This window comes from Blennius ocellaris (assembly GCF_963422515.1).
Source record: "Blennius ocellaris genome assembly, chromosome: 5".
Classification (NCBI taxonomy): domain Eukaryota; kingdom Metazoa; phylum Chordata; class Actinopteri; order Blenniiformes; family Blenniidae; genus Blennius; species Blennius ocellaris.
In genome coordinates, this window is record NC_137654.1 from 11,470,196 (window position 1) to 11,494,471 (window position 24,276).

Here is a 24,276-nt window from a genome sequence, read left to right on the forward strand (position 1 = left end):
ACAAAAAGATGGCCATCCATTGCCCAGATGCGCAAAAAATGTTTGCGTAAAATGAGAAAGTGATGTATTCATACCGCAGTTCTACTGCCACAATGGGTTTCAATTTTGCGCGCAGACTGCAAAAATTCGATGACAGTTTCGTTCAGCCGTGTCACAGCAGATTACAGAAGCAAGGACGAGGTGCCTCGTATTCCCGGGGATTAGAGCGGAGGTGGAAAAGAAGCAACTCCCCACCGAAATGGTTTCTTCTCTGCACATTTTTTAAATGCTGCCAAACAAAAAAAAAAGGAAACGCTATTTGCGACCGTTATTAAGTAAAAAAAAAGTCGCGTTGTATTCATCTGAAATGAAAGAAAAGGCAAAGCAGGCCTGTGTGTGTTTCTTCCTGGAGCTGTCCATGGTGCTGCAGCAGGCCAGCTGCACGCTGCTCATCATATCAGCAACGAGTTGCATCCCTCCACAGCCTGCTGCTCATCTGGAATCAGGCTGCTAAATGAGCGGGAAACCTCCAGTCTGTGTGCACACAGTGAAATGCAAACGAGCAGACGACCGTTCACCTCTGATTTCAAGCCTCTTTGGATAAATTACGCTCTTCGTTCGACTAAAATCTGACAACGCGCAATAGAGAATCAATGGAGGACGTTTTAAAGCATTTAATAGTCCAACTAAAATTCTGATAGCTATGTAGACATTTAAAAAAAAATCTAAAGATAATAATATAAATATAACTATGTAAGGAAAGGCCTTAATTTACAGTAAACGAAGATAAAACGAAATGACAGGATACAGTCACGTGTTTTAACACAACGTCAGTTCACAGTCGTTCGTGCGTTTATAGCCAGTAATAATAAGACAGAAATCATTAATAAGTGGATGTAATAAAACGTAATTTTCAATAAATCAATTTTTAAAAAATCAGTGCAGGACTTTTTTTTTTTAATTAAAAATATAGGATGGATGTCTATTGTTGACCAATTTCAACATGAAACAGGTGAAAGGATACCTCTTTTCATTCAATCATTCATTCATTCATGATGTCAGGACCAATTCTCAAATAACGCCGCTTTGAAGTGGTCTGACCGTTTCATCCCCTCCATCATCTCTCTCTCTCTCTCGCTCTCTCTCTCTCTCTCTCTCTCTCTCCCTCTCTCTCTCTCAGGGTGGCGCTTGCTCAGATTCCAGCGCTGTCATCATCAACAGGACTTCTAACTGTGAAGATTGCACTGGGGGTAGAAAAAAAAAATGCAAAATCCTCCATTTTAACAAGGTGGGGACGTATTTTGCGGGATTTCCTTCTTTTGCTGCGGGTGTCTTTAGTGGGACCATATTATGGATGAGCAAGCCAAGACAAGCGGCGGAGGATTTTGATCGGTTTTGGAAGAAGCGCTCAGGCAGTCAGCACGACGTCCAGAGAGCAGCAGGGATGATTTTACTGTAGCAGGAAAAAGAGGACAAACTACCCTGCATGCGTCCGCGTCTCCGCTCGTCACTCCGCAATCTATTTCTCGACTGAAGAACGCATTTTTTCCCCCTGCCGGATAAAGATGGCTCACCTCATCAGACACAAGCTCACCAACAAGCTGACCAATGCGGCCCACACGGTCTCCAACAAATCCCAGGCCAAGGTCAGCGGGGTGTTCGCCCGGCTGGGCTTCCAGGCCGCCACGGACGAGGAGGGCCTGGGCTTCGCCGAATGCGACGACTTGGATTACGACTACAGGCAAGGGATGCAGATGGACGTCCTCCAAGGGGACGAGGAAGGGGGGAGCACGGAGGGAGACGGGGACCTGGACGGGGACAGCCACTACCAAAGGGACGGCACCGGCCCGAGGCCTTCCTCTCTGAAGACCGGGGGCTCTCTGGATGAGGACAAACCAAAAATCACGTCGTGGGAAGCTGGCTGGAACGTCACCAACGCCATCCAGGTAAGGAGGCCACATTTCTCCAGCGTGCAGAAAAAAGCAGACCGAGCTGCTTCCAACCGGCCTGCAAAAAGTCACCTTGAACATTTAAAAAAAAAAATATATATATATATATATATATTTTCCCCCTACAATAAATATTTTAGCAAAGAGTGCGCTCCAGAATTGCGGTTACAGTTCCATCCAATTAGATTAATCACGTTTAATGTTGTCGGGTAAAATTGTAGAGCGCGTGTAAATGTGTATATGTTATGGTAATTAAAAGCAGGTTTGAGCTCGGGGTTTAATTCGTGGTTTTGAGCTAATCCATTGCGGTGAGTGGGTTTTAGAAATTATTTATTCAAATCTTTTTATCAGCGGAGCTGCAGGCAGGGCCTGCTTGACTCTGATAGCCTTCAGGCTGAATGACACACACTTGCTCATCAACTCCTCCATCAGATTAAAGTTTAAATTAAAATAAATTCTCCGAATTTGTATTTTGTAAAAAAATAATTTAAAAAAATACAAAAAATCAGGTGAAATTCGATCTGATTTGATCATTCAAGCGCGGTGTTTAAAAAAATAAAAAGGCTTGAAGAATGGGAGCATAAATCCAGACAGAATGAATCGGTTTGTGGTATTACGTGTATTGTTATAAATATAAAATGTTAGTATTATTATGTAAGCTGTGAGCACTGAGAGCGGGTGAGCGGCTCGCTCGGCCTGTCACTGCGATGTGGGCCTCGTCCATTACCACTCAACTGTGCGCTCTGTCCGCAGGGCATGTTCGTCCTCGGCCTGCCGTACGCCATCCTCCACGGCGGGTACCTCGGCCTCTTCCTCATTATCTTCGCGGCCGTGGTCTGCTGCTACACCGGGAAAATCCTCATCGCGTGTCTCTACGAAGAGAACGAGGACGGCGTCAAGGTCCGCGTGAGGGACTCCTACGTGGACATCGCCAACGCCTGCTGCGCGCCGCGCTTCCCGACAATAGGCGGCCACGTGGTGAACGTGGCGCAGATCATCGAGCTGATCATGACCTGCATCCTCTACGTGGTGGTCAGCGGCAACCTGATGTACAACAGCTTCCCGGGCTTCCCCGTCTCCCAGAAGGCCTGGTCCGTGGTGGCCACCGTGGCGCTGCTGCCGTGCGCCTTCCTCAAGAACCTGAAGGCCGTGTCCAAGTTCAGCTTGCTCTGCACGCTGGCGCACTTCGTCATCAACGTCCTCGTGATCGCCTACTGCCTGTCCAGGGCGCGCGAGTGGGCCTGGGAGAAGGTTAAGTTCTACATCGACGTGAAGAAGTTCCCCATCTCCATCGGCATCATCGTGTTCAGCTACACCTCGCAGATCTTCCTGCCGTCCCTGGAGGGAAACATGCAGAAGCCCAGCGAGTTCCACTGCATGATGGAGTGGACGCACATCTCGCCTGCGTCCTCAAGGGCCTCTTCGCCCTGGTGGCCTACTTGACGTGGGCCGACGCCACCAAGGAGGTGATCACGGATAATCTCCCTTCCACCATCCGAGCCGTGGTCAACCTCTTCCTCGTGGCCAAGGCGCTCCTGTCCTACCCACTGCCGTTCTTCGCTGCGGTTGAAGTCCTGGAGAAATCCCTGTTCCAGGACGGTGGCAGAGCCATCTTCCCTGACTGCTACGGCCCCACGGGCCAGTTGAAATCCTGGGGACTGGGCCTCCGTATCGCCCTGGTAGTATTTACCCTGCTCATGGCCGTGTTTGTGCCCCACTTCGCCCTCCTGATGGGTCTGACTGGGAGTCTGACCGGCGCCGGCCTGTGCTTCCTGCTGCCGAGGCCTCTTCCACCTCAAGCTCCAGTGGCGGAATCTCATGTGGCACCACGTCTTCTTTGACGTTGCCATTTTTGTTATTGGGGGCATATGCGCCATATCTGGCTTCATTCACTCGATCGAAGGACTCATAGAGGCGTTCAGGTACAATATCCACGACTGAGAGCTCCAGAGATTACCTTCATTGAACGGCGATTACCCCCCCCCCCCCCCCCCCCCCCCTCCCTCCACCCCAAATCAGCCGCGCGTCAGCGGGTCGTGAGACCTGATCAATAAAACACCACATCGCCCACTTTGACATAAGAGCTCACGAGGAGGATTATTTATGTGAAATGTACATCTTTTTATTTTGCCTTCGTGATAATGTGCAATAATAAACTCAACAGTATTAGTGTAAAGTAGTCTTAACTCATCCCACAAACGTGTTTAAAACTCAATTGGACGGAGGAGCGCGCGCCCTCTGCATGAGGAGGAGGGCGCGTGAACATGCTGGCACCTCGAGGCCTGTCCAGATATCAGTCTTCATACAAAGATCAAAACGCCCGCCTTGGGTTTAACTGTGAGTGTGTACGTGTTTATATCCGGGGAATGAACTATGTGGAAAAAAAAAACAATGGAGTGAATATGTTACTGTTGGTTTTTGAGCTGCTAGATATCATTAATCCCACATCAGAGAAAATATAAGACCAAGGCAGCCATCAGATCAGGTGGTGCTTTGTAAACCATGAATACTTCTGTGTAGTGCTTTGAACACATTTCTTTTCTACTGGTTTTGTGTTGTTCTTTGATTGATTTATATATTTTTTTATCATTATGCCTATTAGTAGTCCTTGATGGCTCGTTTGTTTTCTTGGTGTTTCAAGTGTCATTCTGGATGAAGTGAATTCAAGTGCAAGCAAGTGGGTCCTAACTGTGTTATATGGAGAAAAAAAAATGTCTGTCTGATAATATTCTGTTCCTATTGAACGTGTTAATTGTGATTTAATGGAACCAAACATGGTGTGTGAGACAAAGAGTATTTGTTGACTTAAGAGATAAATAAATCTAATATTTTATGGCTGGTGATTAATGTTTCCTCGTTCGATTAAATGCAGATCAGGACTTTCTCCTGGTTTGGGGCTACTGGTAACTTCAACAAGGTCCTGGGTGGTGTGGTGGTAAGCGCTCTCATCTCACAACTGTTGCATGTCCTGTCCACGCCAAGAGGACTTTCTCCACACTTCCTCCCACGGTCTAAAAATAATGTAATAGAGGTCTATGGATTTCTTGTGTGAATGGGAGTTTTGATTGTTTGTCTTTCTGTTTGCCCTGCAACACATGGTCAAGTAAGCCACATAGAAGAGGGATGGATGTGATTTTGGGGTTTCCAATAATAATAATAATAATAATGTTAATGGTTTTCTATAGCACTTTTCTGGACATTCACAGATGTTTTACATTGTATTATTCATTCACTCCAATAAACAAGTATAACTTGTTGGGGGGGGGTTAAATGATTTCTCAGCCTTGAGGAAATGATCTGTTTACCTACTGAAGGCGGGAATCCACATCCCGCTGTCCCTCCCTCTTGTTTCCATCTCAGCCCCTTAAAAAGAACTGATTACGCTTCATCTTTTGACAGCTCAAGCATTTGAACAGAAAAAGCCATGACGGGTTTTATATCAACGCTGTGAAGTTAATATCTTATAGACACATTTTCCAAAGCAGGCCTCGGGGACAGGTTAAACGTAATACTTCTCATTTCTCACTGCAGAATATCTCAACCTTTAGATATGAAAGTTGAGTTTTGCTCATACCTAAACAGTAGCAGATGTACAGTTGAGATAATGTTGACTTCCTGAACAAGTTAGTCAGTCGTGACTTGTGTTTTATGTTCAAATGAGGACGTTTGGTGAAATGATTTTCTTGGTCACTGGACAAGCTTCAACTGCCACACATGCTTGACCTTGGCTACTGTACTTTAGACACCAGTGTGTTCACACGGCAGTTTGCTTCAGCACGACTGCTCGAGGTTCAGAGTTAAACTTCGGAGAATTTCACATGATCAAACACAAACCACAAAGCAATGCGCCAAGCCTTTTGTCAGATGACAGTGAGTTTCACTTCCCAGTCATACAGGAAGCCTCGGCAGACACAAGACAAGCCCAGGAGACGCACGTTTTGCTCGAGTTCAACAATATACATCAACTTGGAAAACGTATCCCACATCTTCAGGTATGCTGTACTGTTTGTCACCACGCAGCTGTATTGTAAGTAGGACGTACGTCTCGCAGCTTTTCATCAATGACGAGAGCTGTTTTGTTTTTTTTCTCAGCAGAAATGCTTTTCTCTGTGGTTGTACTGCTGTTACTGCTTTCTTGCACCAGTGGAGAAAATCCTGCAATACAAGTGATCCTGACAAACAAGGGGCTTCAGTATGGTACGCGGCTGTTATTTACTCATGACACAAACATGGGCAATAGTTTGATCAAATCAGATCGAACAATAGTATTCGACCACTCAATAAGTCCCATGGGCTCTTTGTTGCAGGGAAACATGCAGGTGCAGGATGGGTTCAGGAGCAGTTGGGCTCCGTCACTGTCCCTGACCTCAGTGGCGACATTGGCGTTCTGATAGGAAGTATACACTACACTTTGACGGGGTAAAATCTGATTGGAACTCTGAAATGCGTAATGTGTATTTAGTCCAGTTTGACCATAAGTTCTCATCATATAGCAATAATAACTCCCCACTACTCTAAATAGATTGAACTTTAAGGAGCATCATCGCACCCTGATGAACAGTTAATAGTCGGCATCAGTAGTTTTACTGACTTAAGCAGATGATTTCAATCTGTTAGTCAAACGTGCACTCTCACGCCTCTTTGCTATGTGTCTCATCTCTGTGTTCTAGCATCAAAATAACGCAGTGTGACTTCCCCGAGCCTTCACTTGAGTTCTTTCAGGACGCCACAGGGTTCAAGGCGTCCCTCTCCGGCCTCAGTGTGGCACTCACTGGCCAGTGGAAGACGGACTATGGCATCATGTGAGTTTTCCCAAAGCTGTTGGTCAAACAAGTTGATCCTCCAGCAACTCCACGACTGTTCAGTTAGAAACTTTAGTATTTGTGTCATTATTCCCACTTGGATAGAGAACAATCCTTTTGTACGTTGGAAGTGATCGCTAATCGCGCCTTGTTCATGTCGACTACAGATGTATGGAGTGGAGGTGAAGGAATGATATGAAGGTTTGCACATTGTGCAGTCTTTATTATTTCATTGGTGTATCCAGTGCTATATTCACCTTTGCTGTCTGATCTTTCTAAACTGGTGTATTATCAGAATGCTGCTGGCAGCAGAGCAGTGATCAGTGGTTCATGACCTCCAGTGACCAGGTCACACTGTTGACCTGAAGTAGTGGAAGTGAAGTTAAACCTTTCAGAGGGCTTCAGGAAAAGTCTGTGCTTCAGTGAAAGGAATCTATTTTAGCCTATTTATACAAAACTACCGGATATATCACATTTTATTGGCTACAGATTACAACATCTGTTGACAATAACATTTTGCAAAGTAGAAAACGTTTTTGAATTGAGCCAAAAACAACCACTTTCTGTAAGACAAATATGTGCACTGTGATGGGATTCAAACTGTTTGAGGTGGCTTATCGTCTCAGAATATGAAAACATTGAACACAAAATATTGCAAAAGCACGAAATGATTTCACTCTTAAAAGAGGATCAAGTCTTTCACTTCCGGTTCTTTGTTCCTTTAAAAGTGAAAGAAATACGAAGTGGGGCTGGGTTTTATTTAGCACTGGTGACTTCTGTAATCTGCATCTCCACAAATTATTTTCTGACAGACGACAGATTAGATTTCAAGGTTAATTGAAATGTGTGTGTGTGTTTCACACAGGCATGTGAAACAGAAAGTCCTACAAATACTTTCCCTGGTGTACTTCAACTTGCACCTCTCACTAACACCAGGAGACTCTGTGTTTGTCCCGTGGGACTCCAGACATGACAGAGGAACCTTCGAAGTGGCCATTTTCAAGGTGGATCTGTTGTCTGTGGTGGAGTTGGGGAGAGATCCAGACGGACGTCTGTCTGTCAGCAGCATCCACTGCGAGGTTCAGGTTGAAGACGTGAACATACAAGTCCATGGTGGAGCCAGGTATGGAGGAGAAGGAGGGGGAGGAGGGGGGGGGGGGGGGGGGGGTGGAGAGTTGAAGCCAACATGTGACGGCTGGATTTTTGTTTCACAGTTGGATCGTCCAGCCAATTGTTGATCATTTCCACTCGCGAATAAGAGCAGACATCGAGGCCGGAGTGAGTGAGGCAACATGTCGCCGTCTGTCATATGAAGCAGTTGAGGAAATGCTGAGGGAAATTCACAGTCTGAGGACTTTCTGGGCCTGGTTTCCTCCACAGATCTGCCCTTGGCTGGAGGACGCCATCGTCGACCTGGAGCTCCACCTGCAGGCTTTAAATGGTATTGCAAAGCAAGGCCTTCTGTACTCACAGGAGCAATGATGAAGTCAGCGTTTAATTAAAATATACGATTTTACATTTTTGGTTCAGTTTCCTTCGATGTGGGCGAATTTCTGTCTCTGGAGCTTCCTCTCAGCAGCTCACCGCTCGTCAATGCCTCCGCTCTGAATTTGGGCCTGAAGGTACACACACACACACACTCACACACACACTCACACACACACACACACTCAGTTTCATGTACTTTGGTTATATGTACTCAATATACATGGTTTGTTTCACATTAAAAACCAGGTTGGGCAAAACTAGGTTTTAAAGGGAAGCAAGCTTGTGTTTAGATGTTTGCGGGATTTGTTGTTACTGCTGACAGATTACCACTATTTCCTTGAGCAAAGCCTTTGTCCCCCCCGACCCGTACTGTGATAACTGTGAAAATGATTGATTAAATTCAGAGGGAAAAAAACAAATCCTAAAGGGGCTCAATAGAATGTCCACAGTAAAATCCAAATAGCTGTCTATGTTTTATATCACTTAAGCTTCTTACTCTGTTGAATCAAGGTATTGTTTTGAATTGGACTTGGAAAACTCAGTTCAAGCAAGTTTGTTTATAGAAAATCTTTTAGTTTAGTCAAGTTTGACCCTTTTGCCCTGAAATTGTCTGTATTGAACAGTTGTTAGTGTCTATATGCAAGAACTGCAGTTATTTCTGAGGTGTGATTAATAATGGTTTTAGCTTGGAAAAAGGAAGTGAGCTTAGTACATTTGATCTGAAACCATAGGTTAAAAAAAATAAAAGAAGTAGAGCTGAACAGGTTAGAGTCGTTTCACAGACTGCACAGAGGAAATAGATACTGAAGAGAACCGAACAACCAAAGAGACACATATAATGCTGACAGCTGAAAATGAAGAAGTCCTTTACTATGATTATCTTCAACATAAGCAAGATGATGAGACAAAGTAGTGGTGGTTTATTTGGTCAACCAGCGACACGATGCAACAAAACAGAAAAGGAAAAAAAAACAATTTCTGTCAACTTGTTTCGTCAATGTGAGAACATATAGAATTTGTGACAGAAGGGTTTCGGCTGAAGTTAAACTTATGTTGCCTAAACCTGTACAAATTACAAGTAAAGCTTCTACAATTACAGCAACAAAACATAAATTATGAATTCTCCAATCTGACTACAGAATCAGTGATGTCAGTTCTATAAACTAAACTAACTGACCTTTAAGGGAACATGGTGAATTTTAATCTTGTCGATCCTGAGCTTGATTTTTTTTTTTTTTTAATTAGTGAGCTTAAACTGCCTTTTAAATGTTTAAGCATAGTCGTTTTTTGTTTTGTTTTTTAAATTATCGTCCTGGTTGTTACATAAAATAACCAATTTTACAAAAAAGAATTGACTTTCTTTTATTCATTCTTGCCTCATTTTTTAATCAGTCTCAAACTCTATATGAACAGGCTCCATTATCTTCTGCTTGGTTTTCGAAGGGGGAGTTCTACAGCGTCAAAACTCACACGGAGCCTCCGTTTGAGGCCCAGCCTTTCACCATGCCACCTCAGCCGGGCTACATGTTGTCGGTGGGCCTCTCGGAGTTCACCCTGAACTCGGCCTCCTATGGATGCTTCTCCTCTGGACTGCTCCAGGCTCTGATTGACGACAGCATGGCGAGTCCCCCCCCCTCAAACCCCTTGAAGGAAGGCAGTCTAACTCTGTCAACAAACCATCAGTGCTCATCAGTGTCTCTCTTTTGATCTCAGATCCCTCCAGGTTCCCCCGTACGTCTGAACACCACCTCAATGGGGCGTTTCATTCCTCAGGTGAGTGAGTTCAATGCGTTCCAGTGACAACTGGCCACATTAAATGTGTTCTTACAGTAAGCCCACTGAGACCAACTAGTGTCACAAAAGGGGAAACATTACAAGAAACTTTACAGTTAATATATACATTAAAAAAAGAAAAAGCTGCCAGGTCTTGCAAAATTGCTATGAATTAGGGTAACTGAATTAAAGCTTAATGTTTCACATTTGACTAAATCCCATTAAATTCTTCTTTGCAGAACAGAAAAACAGAAAAATATTTATGCTTCATGCCATAAATCTAAAAGAAAACCTCTTACGTGACACTAGTGTTTTGTTATCATCACTAAAGATTTTCATCAACAGCCTCACTCATACGTATAGAAGACACACACATTGCTCCCTGGTTCCTTCTCTCCTGATGATGTTTCTCTCTCTGCAGCTGCTTACGATGTTTCCAGACTTGCTGATGAAGCTGCAGGTTTACGCCAGAGAAGCGCCGATGTTTTCCTTCCAACCTGAAGCTGGTAAACTCAGCATGATGGGCGCCGTGAAGGCTTTCGCCGTCTTCCCAAATGGGACCCAGACCCCCCTGTTCACACTCCACAGCGTGAGTAGCTTTGTACTGTCTCTCTACCTCTGTTTGTATGCACTTCACATTTCTATTATTTTGTATTTCTGTCACTGCTTTATCATTTCTGGATAACCTGTTATTTCAAGGTGGTGTTTTCTTTGACATTGTTGCTAATCACAGCTTTTAAATGCAGCACTGAGTAAACTTTGCTTTGGAAGCTGCTATGGGTCAATGATTTGACCCATTTATACACTAAACAGCTCAATTATGTTATAAAAATCCCTAATGACACACGTTTTACTTTCAGGACTCATTATTTAGTGGTAAAATGTGGATCGGTGGTGGCAGAGTGAAGGGCTCCATGAAAATGGATAAGTACGCATTGAACCATGTAAAAAAATGAATAAATCTAAGTGACTTTCTAAAAGTCTGAAGTAATGAATCTGTTTTCGTTCAGTCTTACATTGAACCTGGCATCAAGTGAAGTGGGACAATTCTCGGTCAGTAACATACTGAACAAGAAAATGAACAAACTCAACTTTCCTGTTGTCCAAAGTTCACAGCAGCTTTCTCTCTGCAGACCGACAGTCTGAAGAATATGCTGGAGATGGCCATGAAGATGCTGGTCCTGCCTAAAATAAACAGTGAGTGTTCGTGGTACATGTTTTTGTGTATTCAGGGCTGTTTTATAATGGGTATGCGACACCCAAAATCATGAAGTTAGTTTATAATTGGCACCGTGTGACACATCCGTTTCAGAAATCTTGAGCAATGGTACTGATCTACCCAGGATGAAATATGGGCGGCTGGTCAACTCAGTCCTGAAGATGGAGGAGGTCAGTATGACTGATAATGTCATTCTGCTTTTAGGAAAAACAAACTGTTTGTACTGACCATCACATTCCTTCCACGCAGGGGTTCATCGCCGTCTCTTCAGATGCTAAAGTGTTCCTGACAGGCTGAAACTGACAAACATCAGACATGCGTGCACTTCATCTCAGTTCTGACCAAAACAAATGTTTGTGTGGAGAAATGAACAGATTCACCTACGTGGACTCAGTCAGAAGATGAAGTGTTCTTGGTTTGTAATCGAGGATTAAAAGTTTAATCTCGTAACGTCCGTGACAAAACCTGGAATTTAACCTGGCGAGTGTTTGTTTCAATAAATCTTCTCTTTATTCCATCAGACTGCCTCAGAAATACTAATTTTCCCTCTAAATGAGTTGTTTTGAGAGAAGTCAGGTACATCTGCTTTGTTCTAGACTTTCACACACTTGACAAATCAGAGCGTGAAGCGACGTGTTCATGAAACAATGACATCTTTATTTTCTAAACATTTCAAGCGTGCACTTTTGAGGTTCTATTTCCATGTTCACATTCTTGGAATGTAACACCACCAGAGTATAAATAGGAGCCTATTTACAGCCCCGTACTTCACATGTTCCCCATAGAAAAAAAAAAAAAAAACGTCACATCATTCGTTCACGAAAAACATCCACCCTGAGGTGGAACGACACAGAGGAAATGACAGATAAAACAAAGAAATGAAAAGATCCATTGAACAGGAAGAGGAGAGGTGAATGACCTGCGAGGAGTGAGGCAGCTGAGCTTCACCACATGTAACACTGAGAAATAGTTTGGATGTACTGCAAACTACCACAATGTACAATCCTACTTAACTTGTAGCGAGGATAAAAATAAGAGGACTGTACCATCTATTTCCGAAACGACGACGCCAAACCAAGATCGGCCATGAAGCACCCGAGGGTCCTCTGTGAAACGGTCGTGGAAGATAGAAGTATCACTAAAAACTGCACTGCTACTCACACGTCACCACCAGGGAACAGCTTTTAAAATCACTTGGGAATGAAGTCAGTGTTCATTACTGCAGAGAGAGAAATCAGGAGGTTTCTCTCTCTGCAGAGAGAAATCAGGAGGTCGGACCACAGAGAGCAGACTGGACTAATAAAGCCTTAGTAAAGTGTTCTCGGGTAATAAACGTACTTTCATTTCAAGTGGAAATGAAAAAAAAAAACACTTGTCATCCACTCGGGACATTCTTATGAAAACAGTACAGAACCATCAGTACCAATCACATGAACCTGGAACTTATCTGGGCTACAAAATCAGACAAAACCAGACCCCCCCCCCCCCCCCGATGGCACATTAGGCGTTTGTTTTACAGCATGAGGCTCACAACCAGCACTGACATGAAGCTGTGCAGGTCCACAAATACTGACGAGTGTCCAAAGGAGGGGAGAGAGAAGTTTCTGTACTCTACATCTTGACGTCGGTTTGGAGACGGTAAAGTCAGGATGGGAAAGGAGAAGCTGATGAGATGAGATGAGATGGAGGCACAGTGTGGTTACTTTGCTTTTTAAAAAGAGCGTTCGCATTACAAGACAAAGTGCTGCGAGCTTCAAGTACAGTCCTATTCACTTACAAAATGTTTCTTAACTGTCATCAGCTCCACACTTTGTGTCACACACACACACACACACACACACACACACACACACACACACACACACACACACACACACACACACACACACACACACACACACACACACACACACACACACACACACACACACACACACACACACACACGCACACGCGGGGCTGTGGTCAGCAGGCTGTGTTGGCAGATGATGCTCGAGGTCGTCCCCTTTGAGGGGAAAATGTGTGTGAGGTCCATCGGTCGACGATGGCGGAGTTGTTGCAGGAAGGCCGCCATCATTTATCAGCCACGGCCGCCGCCGCCATGGGAACACGGATGGAGCCGCGGGCGGTGGCCGCCAGCTCCTCGATCTCCGCGTTGAGCCGCCTGATGACCCACTCCATGGCTTCCCGGCCCTGAACCCAGACACAAAAGCATGACGGGTCAGAACGCGCGGCTCGGAACGCTTCGCCGTGAGAAGATGTTGTCCGTCCGTACGGCTTCACCTTGCCGGCGTTGGCAGATATGGTCTTAGCCATGAGACCCTCGAGGTAGCTGCTCAGACTGACACCTTTCACACTGATCAGGGCCTCCTGCGTCAGCACCGTCCTGTTCAGTCACGCACAACATGGTCACAAGCAGCACAGAAACAAGTCCAACACAGGATTCAAATCCGAAAGAGGTGCGTTTAGGGTTTTCCAGCAATTTAGCTTTCATTGATGTGTTAAACAGAAACTGAAAAACAAAAGCAAAGTATAGCAGGTACAATAAGGAGCAGTGTGATTTACTTTTCGGGGTCCTGAGGATGCGGCTTGTACGTCAACTTCTCGTCCACGGACACCAGGTTAGTGAAGGAGATCTGATCAGATAAGACAAAGCTGCGATTATTATTATTATTATTATTATTATTTTTTTAATCATGGGAGATTTTCCAGTTGCCAGGTACTTTGGAAAAGCTGATTCTGTAAAAAGGCATAACCAGCAAGTTAAAAACACTGGTGAGATCTGATGTGACTGAGTGTGTTGTTCGTCACTCCCAGTCACCTGCATACACTCTATTGTATTCATCTGCACGTCACTGAGCAAACAAACAGTATCTAGTTTTTTTCCAACAATCATTTAAAAAAACTTTGTCTACTTATCTTGTCAAAATAAATATTACATGTAACTATGCAGCTGAATATACTACTACTAGAAGTAGCTTCTGATCTGCCTGGAGAAACGGGATTGATCCAGACAGCTCAGCTGAATGGTTAAAAAAGAAACCAAAAACTAGTTCAATCACATGACAAGTCACTGTGTTGGTTCACAGACTGATTGTACTCAATGAATCCAGCCAGTGAAATGCAGAAAAGAATCAGGTTATCAACCGATACAGTAATTCTTCTCAGCTTGAGTGTGAACCTCAGAGCATGTGCTCCTCAGACACATTATTAATAAATCTGAAGTGCAGCAACACAAAGGGGAAAACAACGGCCCCATTGTTCTCTTAGTCCACCCATTACCCTGCGTGTTACAGATTTTGCCCCTAATCCAGAACAACTGATTTGAAAAGAGCTTCTTATCATGAAGATTCTCAAGAAACGTGGCTCCGACTCACATTTGTAGATTTGAGCTCAAAGGTCTTCTGTTTGGGGTCCACTACTGAGTGTTCCTGGACGTAAGTGTGTGTTCTTGTTACTCCAATGATCTGCGGGGGAGGACACACACACACACACACACACACACACACACACACACACACACACACACACACACACACACACACACACACACACCAGACTGTGTTAGATCACCAATCAACCTCCTGCAGCTCAGGCTTTTCCTCCTGATGGAGTGGCTTACAGAGTTGGCGATGGCGGGGAGCCCCCACTCCGTGCTCAGCAGTCTGGTGCTGTGTAGTCGTCCCTCCAAGTCGACCTTCCTGTTCAGGACGTCCACACCAAACACGCTGGGGTTCATCGGGTTGGGGTACTTCTGCATCGCTGCCTTGGTCACCGTCTCCCACGGGTGGCTGTGGAGACATTAGTGAAAGTTCAGACAAGTCCGGAGTTTACTGTAAACAGTCTGTTTCGTCACAGTTGAATGATAAAAGTGAATCTCGAGAGTGAATTTATGAGTTTATGCTCTTTATCTCGAACTAACAAAGTCCTGAGCAATGACATGCATCAATACGCAGTAAATAACTGTCACTGTTACCTAAAGACCAGCTGAAAGAGCTGTCAATGTTTGCTCTTTAAAACGCCCCAAAACCGGTTTCCATCCATTACACAACCACAATAATTAGGAAAACAATCTTCGAGAGGACATCTGATGTTCTTAGTAAGTGGAGATTTACAAAACGTCTATAAAACTCATTTATCTTCATCGAGTTAACATTTTAAAGTGGAGGCACAGCTCCTCTTCCTCGTCGACTCAACACGGCCACCGGTATTCCTCTTCTAGAAACGTCTAAAGCCTGGTTAAAATGGCACAATGGTTACATGTTTATTACAGGAGTTTTTTTTTTTGTTTTTTTTTGCGTTTTAATAACAGAGGATCTCCACTGAGAGGCGGGCTGCTGCTTGTTATGTAACGCATGTCTGCCTCGGAGATCATATTCCACAGATTACAGCACCGCAGCCCCGTCACCCTGTTACCGTAACACTGAAACACCCACCGGAGGTGAGACACCCCGGGTGAAGCTGAAGCACCCCGGGTGAAGCTGAAGCACCAGGGTGACCCTGAAGGTGAAACTCCCCCCTTCTTCTGCAGCGTCCAGACGTTAAACACAAGTTAGCAACAAGCGAAGCGAAACATCAGAAGCTGACTCAAGAAGACACTTGTCAAAATGGCCCGCATTAAAAATGGCTCACCACATATTGGGGAATAAGAAGCGATTTGCGAGGCATAAAATGTTTTACTGGTGAGATATTATTACATTATAGGCTCTTTGTTTTGTGTTACCGAACTTAAAGCCTTTAGCGGCTAAGGAGGCTAGCAGCTAGCGCTCCACACACACCCACCAAAACCTGGCTACACAACAGAAACACGGCCGCTTTGAGGCTGCAGTGATATAAAATAAGATATACTCACTTGAAAATGTGCTCTGACGCCCAAATCTTCATTTTAAAGGCTTTCTTGTCAGAGCTCGGGAGCCGGCGACTAATGACAGCGTGACCGAGGTGAGGAAGGAGGGAAGGAGGGGTGAAGGAGACAAGGAGACGGAGAGATGAGGGACCCTGCTGGCAGCAGCTGGTACTGCACCCTGCAGGACAAAACACTGTTCTCGATCTGTTTATTTTATTTTATTTTATTTTATTTTATTCAGACAATGCTTTAACTGTAACAGGCTTAGTGTTGCACAAAAAGTGCTTCTTTGCTGTTTTCAAATAATTTGCATTTGCTGTGTGAATACAGATTAAACAGATAATTGGATGTTTGTGCAATAATAAACATTAATGTGTTTAATTAGAAGCTGCAAACAGCATTGAGCGGGTCGTCGCACCCCCACGCACGACACAACTGCTTATACAAACGAATAAGTTTGTATAAATTCCAGATGAGATATAAACATTGTCTATTGATTTAAGCAACAAATGGAATTATAGTCAGTCAATTACTGGTTTATTGGGATTGAACCCCGGACAATGTCAAACATGTTATAACAAGGTAGATTTTTCACCAGTATGGTAGCCCACCATCTAGAAGTCCACATGTTGGAACACTGTGGTAGAACCAGATTAAACACACAATTCTTTTCACTCACCATCACAACACAATAATAAAAAAGTACAGTAAATTAGATCAACTAATTAACTAACTAGACTAACGAGAACACGAAAACATAACAAAACACTCACTATCAACACTACAAGATTAATGTAACCCACAATAATGACAATTAAAGTCCAAAACACTCAGACTCCCATGGTGCATTGCAGCACAACAGGTCAGTCCTACAAACTGACTGCAATCACTACAGTATTATTTGACGGGAGGGGCATAGTGTCTGTGAATTGATATTGGCCTATGGATTGGATCAGGAGAGGTATTTGATCAAACAGGTACATTTGTAGGTCACTGCAGCATGTAGAGCAGTCAAACATCACTTCCTGTTTGTTTCAAGGCAAACCATCAGATTTTCAGGTTCAAGCCCTTCCACTTTTGTGAAACTTTTCACGTGTGTGTAAATTTTCAAGAAAGTTTGAGACATAAATGCCTGAATAAAAAGTGAAGTCAAATTTCCCTTTTTTTTTTTTTTACTTTATTCGATGGTATTATAACGAATAATTAAAATAACAGTTGCCTTTGGGATGAGACCGAAATAAAATATAATAAAACATTAGGTATTATATAATCATTGACAGTTTTATTGTTACTGCGTGAGGGGGAGTTGTCTGGGGGCGGGACATGCCTCTGCTGTCAATCATAAAGCAGCACCACTCTCATTGGATGGACGTTCCGACCAGCGCGTGTCATATGACGTCACCACGCACTCTTCCGACCTGTCCTTGAAGCTACAACAGGCAAGATGGTCGCGTACTGGAGACAAGCAGGCCTCAGGTGAGAAAATGACACAAAATACATACGTACAGAGACGAATTTCAGGTAAACCTGTACTTAATGTATGCAATTTGAAACATTGATTCAAATGTTCCTGTAATTGCATTCGTGAATTCTTGTTTTTTTTTACGTCGGAACCAGAGCTGACTGCTTCTCTTACTCGAGTTGACGTTAGCTCTTCTGCGCGAGCCTTTAAAATGTGCGGCTCGAGACACGCTAACTGATTACTACATAACCCCGACCTCCAATGGCTAACGCGCTGTTTACCATCGGAGACCTGTGCACGCTTCAGCCCACACTTGTCATTGTCACTTCTCCTTTAGCATGCGGCTAACGGTGTGTCCTCTCCGCAGCTACATCCGCTTCTCCGCCATCTGCGCCAGCGCGGTGCGCGCGGCGCTCAAGCCGCAGTTCAAAGCGGAGGCGCTGAAGGCCGCAGAGAGCAATGTCAAAGTGCTCAAAGCCAAAACCGCATGTAAGTTCACCGCACACTGACTCTGTTCTCACTGACCTGCACCTTCTGCAAGGAGCTCGAGGTTCTGATGGAGAGGAGGTGGTGATCCGTTTAATGTATGCCGTCGAAGACTACTTCTCTTTATTTGTTATTACTATAAATCTGAGGCATTAAGGTGTATTTGGCTGGTTTGTATGAATTACACATTCAAGTCTTGACTTTCCTGCCTGTCCTTTATGGTCTATTTAAACTGGGATCGTTCCATCCTGATTGTAAATGAATAGCCAAAGTCCTGCCAGTCTTTTTTATCTTACCTTAAACACATCAGCGCAAGTATATCAGACTTTCTAACACAAGTTGGTGACTCATTCAATAGATTGTTGTGTATGGGTAGCGTGCGATCAGAGTTATGCAGCTCTGGAGGACTTAAGTCTGTGCTGAATTATTGTGAATCCCACTGCACATTATCTGAATTAAATTGTGTAAATAAAAGTAAGTATAGCTTCCTATTTATTTGCATCTGTTGGACAGACTGTCCTATAATTGCATGGAGACTCCTGTGACCTTCATGAGGGGTGTGGACGTTTACTCCACGTGTTGGATCTTCATTTGTTCTGTCCACTATCACTGTCCAGAGGATTCATGTGTTTGTCCCTGTGCTTCTCTTTATCCTGCAGGAGCTGACGCTGTGATGTAGATAGTTTCTCTGTGGTTGTGACGTCCCACCATCGCCCTGTCCTGCTCAACATGAAGAAGGGGAAGAAAAAAAACGACATGGAAAACATCGAGATGATCTGTTAAGCAACTGGGGACCTGAATGAAACTCCATTTTCCCTTTTATTTGTAATTAAAATTGTATTAAAGATGGAGATGAAGTGGATGGCTGTAGATTTCTTCGACTTGCACACAACATAGAGAGGCACCTAAACATGCACTGTCGAACGTTTTATTTTGATATAAATACATTGATGCAGTGGTCGTGTACAGATACTGAAATGTGGTATTTACAGAGGTATGTGTGTGTTGATCCATGAGTACATTTGTCCTTTGGTCATCCCAAGTCTGACAGTGTTGTGTAAACACTGCAGCAGTACCAACATTAACCAGAACCATTAGAAAGACATGCACTGTCCAGCGTGCTGGAAACTAAGCACAAAACATTAAATCACAGATGATGGGGGGGGGGGCTTTTACTTGAAATGCACTTCAAAGTGAGGAAAATGTACCACCTCACATGTGGCACTATAAGTATGCAAAGTTTGAGTTTATTCAGTCAACATGACAAAGTCAATCAATCCCTTATTTATCTGAAATTGCAATTTGTCCATAATCAGTGTTTTGATGGCATGAAGGGATGAGTGTTATCTTTAATGTGTTTTACACAAGGGACAAATTAAAAATTCTCTGCTTCCACTGTGAAGGTCAGAGATCAAGCATAAGACTAAAAAAAAAAAAAAACAACTTCATCCTTAAGCGTTCGGCAAAGTTCATGGTTATAATGCATTCATTTTGTAATTGCAGGTTATCCCCGTGGCCTCTTGTGCTCATATAAATCCATATTATTCATAGTTCCACATTAACTGCCTCATAACCCCGGATGTGCTTGTTGCAAAGTCCTAGCAGTCTTTCTTTTCCCTGGTCATCTTGATCATGGTCTCTGGAGACCGGTAGAGGAAGATGAGTTTCTCAAACAGGGTCTCCTCCAGCTCCATCTCTCCCGTCTCCCGGACCACGAAGATGTCGGTGCACAGCTTCAGGACTCTGTCCACGCACGGCAGCTCCTCAAACATGATGGACCTGGAAATCCCATTGAAGAATTCCCTGACGAACTTCCCAATGACCAGGACCACTGACATGTACAGGCCCACGATGCTGCGGGGAAGACGGCAAACAAGGGTTATTTATCACCACAACAGCTCCCCGCGGTGAGACGTTACCGGTCAAACTTGAACACATTTGAACCATAAATAAAACTTCTGACTTGAAATGCCCTAAAAGTGTGAACTTTCAGGAGATGTTTGTACCTACCCATGTCCAGCCAGGAAGCCCAGACTGGAGGGGCTGACCTTATCACTGAAGATCACGATCTCTATGCTGCGGCAGTCGGAGGCGGTAAGAACTGGGGAGCACTCCTCCACCACCCACCACTGGCCGGCCTCCTTCCGGGACGTGCCGTTGACCTGCTGAAGTTTAACTGAAAGCGGCCTGAAGAAAGCCAGCTGGCGCAGTTCTGGACGGTCCTCTAGAGGACGACACGGCGAAGTTCATTTAAGTTAGAAGATAAATGTAAATTAATTTAAAAAAAGAAGAAAGGAAACAGCTGCCATGTAGTCAAAATAAGTGTAGTTGAATGCACAACTAACCAACTGTCATCCTGGTCGCCATCTTGGATTCTGGTCCTTTGGGGCCGCGGAGGAACTTTGGCAGCACAGAATCAATAATCCTTGAGGACAGAAAAACATTGGACGTGTGTTTAATTCACAGTAACACTGCGGCACTGTGAGGACGGTGTTCTTTTCTCCACTTCAGAGCAGTAAGTTGTACATTCATTTACTGAAGTCGCCTCTGATCTACAGACAAATGATGAAAACTCGTCAGTGACTGTCACTGCAGTGCAGGTTGAAAATTACTAGTTGGTTTTTTTTTTTTAGTTTACGACAGCGACCACCCAAGTACACCTATCCAATGCAGCAGTACGTTTGAACAGCCACGGTGGCAGGAAAACTGTCTCACGGCTCTTGTAGGTCTGACTGTTAAATTAAAAAAAGGGACTGTTGATGAGCCTCACACAGGTTTGCTGCTGTTTCCTTGAAGCATGTGAACGATCTCTTCCCTCAGCACTTTGTCGTCAAACTTCACGGTGTGTTCTCCCACCGTCTCCACGTTCATTGATATGGACGCATTCCTGAGGAGATACAAACACACAAATGTTGTTGTTTTTCTGTTTGTTTTTTTCCAATACTTTGTACCGGTACATTCAAATAATTAAACGTGAAACTGCGGATCAGAGATCCACAAAATCACATTTTGTTGATAATGGTGGACTCGTTTCTCTACATACACAGATGTATGCAGAAAGCGTCTATCTATTAAGCCATGCTATATTTACTACTTAAATGTCTTCAAGCACAATTAGACGGACCTGAGCAGCGTCCAGCGCATGGTGATGTATATGTGAGAGGAGTTGCTGAGCTCCTGTATCATGGCGGCTCGACTGGCCGGGCTGATGCTCCACAGCAGGCTGGCATCACTCTTGATCTTTGCGACAACAATGTCCTCTGCCTCATAGTTCATTATGAACTGCATGGCAGACTGGAATATGGAGAGAGAGAGAGAGAGAGAGAGAGAGAGAGAGAGAGAGAGAGAGAGAGAGAGAGAGAGAGTGGGGGTTAGCAGTTTTTACAGTATAAGCCAATGTTGTATTCCACAAAAAAAACACACAAATGATACAGTGATATGTTTTACTTTAAGACACCTTTGACTCCACAATTTTTGAGGATCATACATCCAGTATTTTAATATAATTTAATAAGAGAAGTGAGTCCAAACACCAGCTCTGAAATAATCAAATGTTTGTTTGTATGATTGCTCCAATTCCGTTAAATCTCAACCTGTCATGATACACAATTTCGGTACGTGGAGGAACGTTACAAATCTGTTTTTGAAAATGTTGTACATTTTCAATGATCTAATAGTACCAATATAAAAGGACATTTAGAATAAAGCTGCAAAACACATGCAACTATATAAGTATGATGTAAATAAAATATATAAAAGTCATTTCTATACATCTATAACATTATGATATAAGCATTATCCATATATATCTATTGTATTATGATTTATACCATAGAATCTGTAGGATAGGCACAAATGAGCCACTGGCTTCAGACGGATTTTCATTCTTGGTTTTTAAAGTGAACAGTATATTGTTGGTGTTTGTACTTTAAATGTGTTGTTGAACTATGACCAGACATAGGCCACTCATTCATTCATTCATTCGTTCGTTCATTCATTCGTTCGTTCATTCATTAATTAATTCATTCATTCATTCAAAGTGTCAGGTAGTTGTGTATGTTTTGAGACGACTGGGTGAGAGGCGGTGAGTTACAATAGCTCCCCCTTGTGGTCATAATTGTATCAGTTCTTCCACTCACTGGGAAGTTTGGGTATTATTTATTACTTTCAGGTGTTTGTGTTGATTATTGACACACATCTAACAGTGGGTGGTTTTATTGTGTTGACAGTAATAAATGCGAGTCTCACTGGATGTGTAGCATAAACCCTGGTGAGTCTGTTGAATCCAGCTTCTGTGTAGGAAACCAGGTTCTGCTCCTGAGCCGTCATGGTGAACAGAGGCTGTGAACAAAACACAGGAGTGAATGCATTGTGGAGTTTATCAACCAAACATCGGTCACCAGACCCCCGATGGAACTCCGGGGAAATGGTTGCTGGTGAGAAGACGATTGTGGCGTTCCTCATGTCTGTCCTCACCTCGTATCCCGCGATGCTGAGCTGGATGGAGACGTCCACCGGAGGATTGGTGACACCAGCTGCTGACTGGACCAGTGACATGAAGAGGAGCGGGAACCAGATGATGCCGATGAGAGCGAAGATGATGAATCCTCCCATCCCATATTTCACCACCTTCTTCTTCTTCTGGCCCGGGGTGTGGGGGTATTTCTGCAGGATTTACACACAGAGACTTGTGTGCCCCTCTCAGATACATAAATATATCAGATATTTTCTGTGAGTTTGTGACTAATCGTCTCCTTTTTCCTCCTCTCAAATGCAGATTCATGTGCTGCAAAGCTCCAATATGTTTGACACCGTCCTCCACCGATCACTGAACCCAGAACTTCTCGATGGGACATTTAAAACACCTACTGTCTGTCACACACCCTCACTTACTTTCTCAGACTCTCTCCAGCACTTCAGGATGAAGATGTTAGCGTAGATATCTTCCACACAAATCCAGCTGGAGAGAGAGAGAGTGGTGTCGGTCCAAACCCAGTCCATGACCGCCCTCAGCTCCGTCAGGAAGGGAACCATCCGAAAGCTGGGAGGGAGAAAAATTGAAGTTGCAAATCTCCATTATGAACATGATTAAGAAACGTGGCCTCTATTCTCAGTAAGAGCAGCGAAGGTTGTCCCACCCTTGGAAGAGGAAGAGGTTCAGGTAGTTGTAGTTTTTGGTGAGGAAGTTGCCCAAGATGCGGTTTGGGTAGCCACATTTGATCTGGTAGGCCGATAAGCCAAAGTAGATGCACTTTACAAAGTACCACAGCTGGGCGACTGGGTTCCTGTTGAACCTCCTGAAGGAAACACAGACAGAGGATGTGTCAGATATTCCTGCCTTCACTTATTATTCACTGGGGTTTTTTTATGCATGGATGTGCTATTTGTTTTTAAATATATGAAGACAATGAAGCTCCCAGATAGCAGCTTAAACAACTGGATAGTGAAGGTCTGTGAAAGTTAGCTTCTTGAGTCGATAGATATGAAGTTGGAAAGTGATACTACATACACTGCACCCACTGCAAAAAGTAAAATCTAGGCAAGATATAACTTCTTAAATTAATGGAAAAATTCCTTGTTTTTGACTAAGTCATTTTTGCTTAAAACAAAATTGTCCGCTAAGATTATTATTCTAGTTTTAAGATGATTATTACTTTATTTTCTTATTAGCGAGAATGGTCTTGGCGTTGAGTATTAAAAACTAGTTATAAGTACTGTTTGGCTTAAAACAAGCATTTTTCTCATTTTAAGATGACTGAGCAGCAACCAAAAGACCTGAACTGGCATTTCATGAGCCCAATCTTCTTATTTTAAGATTTGTAAATAACAACACATGAAAATAATATTTGCTTTGAGTCCAAAAATGCTATTTTCAAGACGCTGGGTCATATGGGGTGAGAATTATTTTCTTATTTTTGAAAATCTTGTCAAGTAAAATTTTATTGTTCTGTCGGCTGATAATTTTGCTTATATAAAGTATTCATTTTCTTGTTTTAGTATTTTTTTTCTTTTTTTTTTTTAAGAGGAATTTTTGCAGTGCCTCAGTGTTGTCTGTTTCTTTTCTTTCGCAAAGTTTTTTTTTTTTTTTTAAGTGCTTTGATGAAAGCTTGGCTGCCTCACTGCCAGTTAAAGAAGCACGAGCCTCAAAGCCATAGAGATGGAATGAGTTTATAAAAAGACACATGGAAAAATATGAAAAATGCAACAGTTATATGAGATGTTTTGTTAACTTTTTCTATTTTGCACCAAAAAGTATCATTAAAAACGGCTTA

General features: G+C 43.5%; 4 protein-coding genes across 5 annotated transcripts in view; 2 read left to right on the forward strand and 2 right to left on the reverse strand.

Annotated features, from left to right (window-relative positions):
• Positions 1-1,544: 1,544 nt before the first annotated feature.
• Positions 1,545-3,869, forward strand: LOC308129964 (vesicular inhibitory amino acid transporter-like; the record flags this gene model as incomplete). The annotated part of the gene is given in 4 exon segments (XM_080496105.1): positions 1,545-1,925; positions 2,682-3,324; positions 3,327-3,709; positions 3,711-3,869. Coding segments are annotated over 4 exon segments (1,566 nt in total).
• A 1,996-nt stretch (positions 3,870-5,865) lies between these two features.
• bpifcl (BPI fold containing family C, like) lies at positions 5,866-11,720 on the forward strand. Its single transcript, XM_080497231.1, has 16 exons — positions 5,866-5,920; positions 6,024-6,125; positions 6,236-6,347; positions 6,599-6,730; positions 7,698-7,853; positions 7,945-8,008; positions 8,111-8,171; positions 8,261-8,352; positions 9,662-9,838; positions 9,932-9,991; positions 10,413-10,580; positions 10,852-10,919; positions 11,002-11,044; positions 11,125-11,188; positions 11,304-11,380; positions 11,460-11,720. Exons 2-16 carry the CDS (start codon positions 6,026-6,028, stop codon positions 11,505-11,507), a joined length of 1,422 nt encoding a protein of 473 aa, XP_080353357.1. The 5' UTR covers positions 5,866-5,920; positions 6,024-6,025; the 3' UTR covers positions 11,508-11,720.
• Positions 11,721-12,705: 985 nt separating this feature from the next.
• On the reverse strand, positions 12,706-16,148 carry LOC308129882 (PRELI domain containing protein 3B-like). 2 transcript variants are annotated; one of them, XM_080495996.1, is made up of 7 exons: positions 16,063-16,141; positions 15,647-15,735; positions 14,833-15,001; positions 14,588-14,677; positions 13,776-13,846; positions 13,494-13,596; positions 12,706-13,403 (listed from the first exon to the last, which is right to left on the reverse strand). In XM_080495996.1, the coding sequence occupies exons 3-7, from the start codon at positions 14,968-14,970 to the stop codon at positions 13,284-13,286; spliced, it is 522 nt and encodes a 173-aa protein (XP_080352122.1). In that variant the 5' UTR covers positions 14,971-15,001; positions 15,647-15,735; positions 16,063-16,141; the 3' UTR covers positions 12,706-13,283. The 2 variants fall into 2 exon arrangements, with proteins under 2 accessions (XP_080352122.1, XP_080352121.1); XM_080495995.1 differs by lacking the exon at positions 15,647-15,735 and having other exon boundaries at positions 16,063-16,148.
• Positions 16,149-19,602: 3,454 nt separating this feature from the next.
• Positions 19,603-24,276, reverse strand: part of LOC308130448 (piezo-type mechanosensitive ion channel component 2) — a gene marked incomplete at both ends in the record, with an annotated part of 30,200 nt that continues 25,526 nt past the window's right edge. Inside the window, 10 exon segments of the mRNA XM_080496849.1 lie at positions 19,603-19,858; positions 20,015-20,226; positions 20,344-20,346; positions 20,348-20,429; positions 20,775-20,891; positions 21,129-21,298; positions 22,253-22,345; positions 22,481-22,669; positions 22,898-23,045; positions 23,143-23,301. Coding sequence (XP_080352975.1) covers positions 19,603-19,858; positions 20,015-20,226; positions 20,344-20,346; positions 20,348-20,429; positions 20,775-20,891; positions 21,129-21,298; positions 22,253-22,345; positions 22,481-22,669; positions 22,898-23,045; positions 23,143-23,301 — 1,429 coding nt within the window.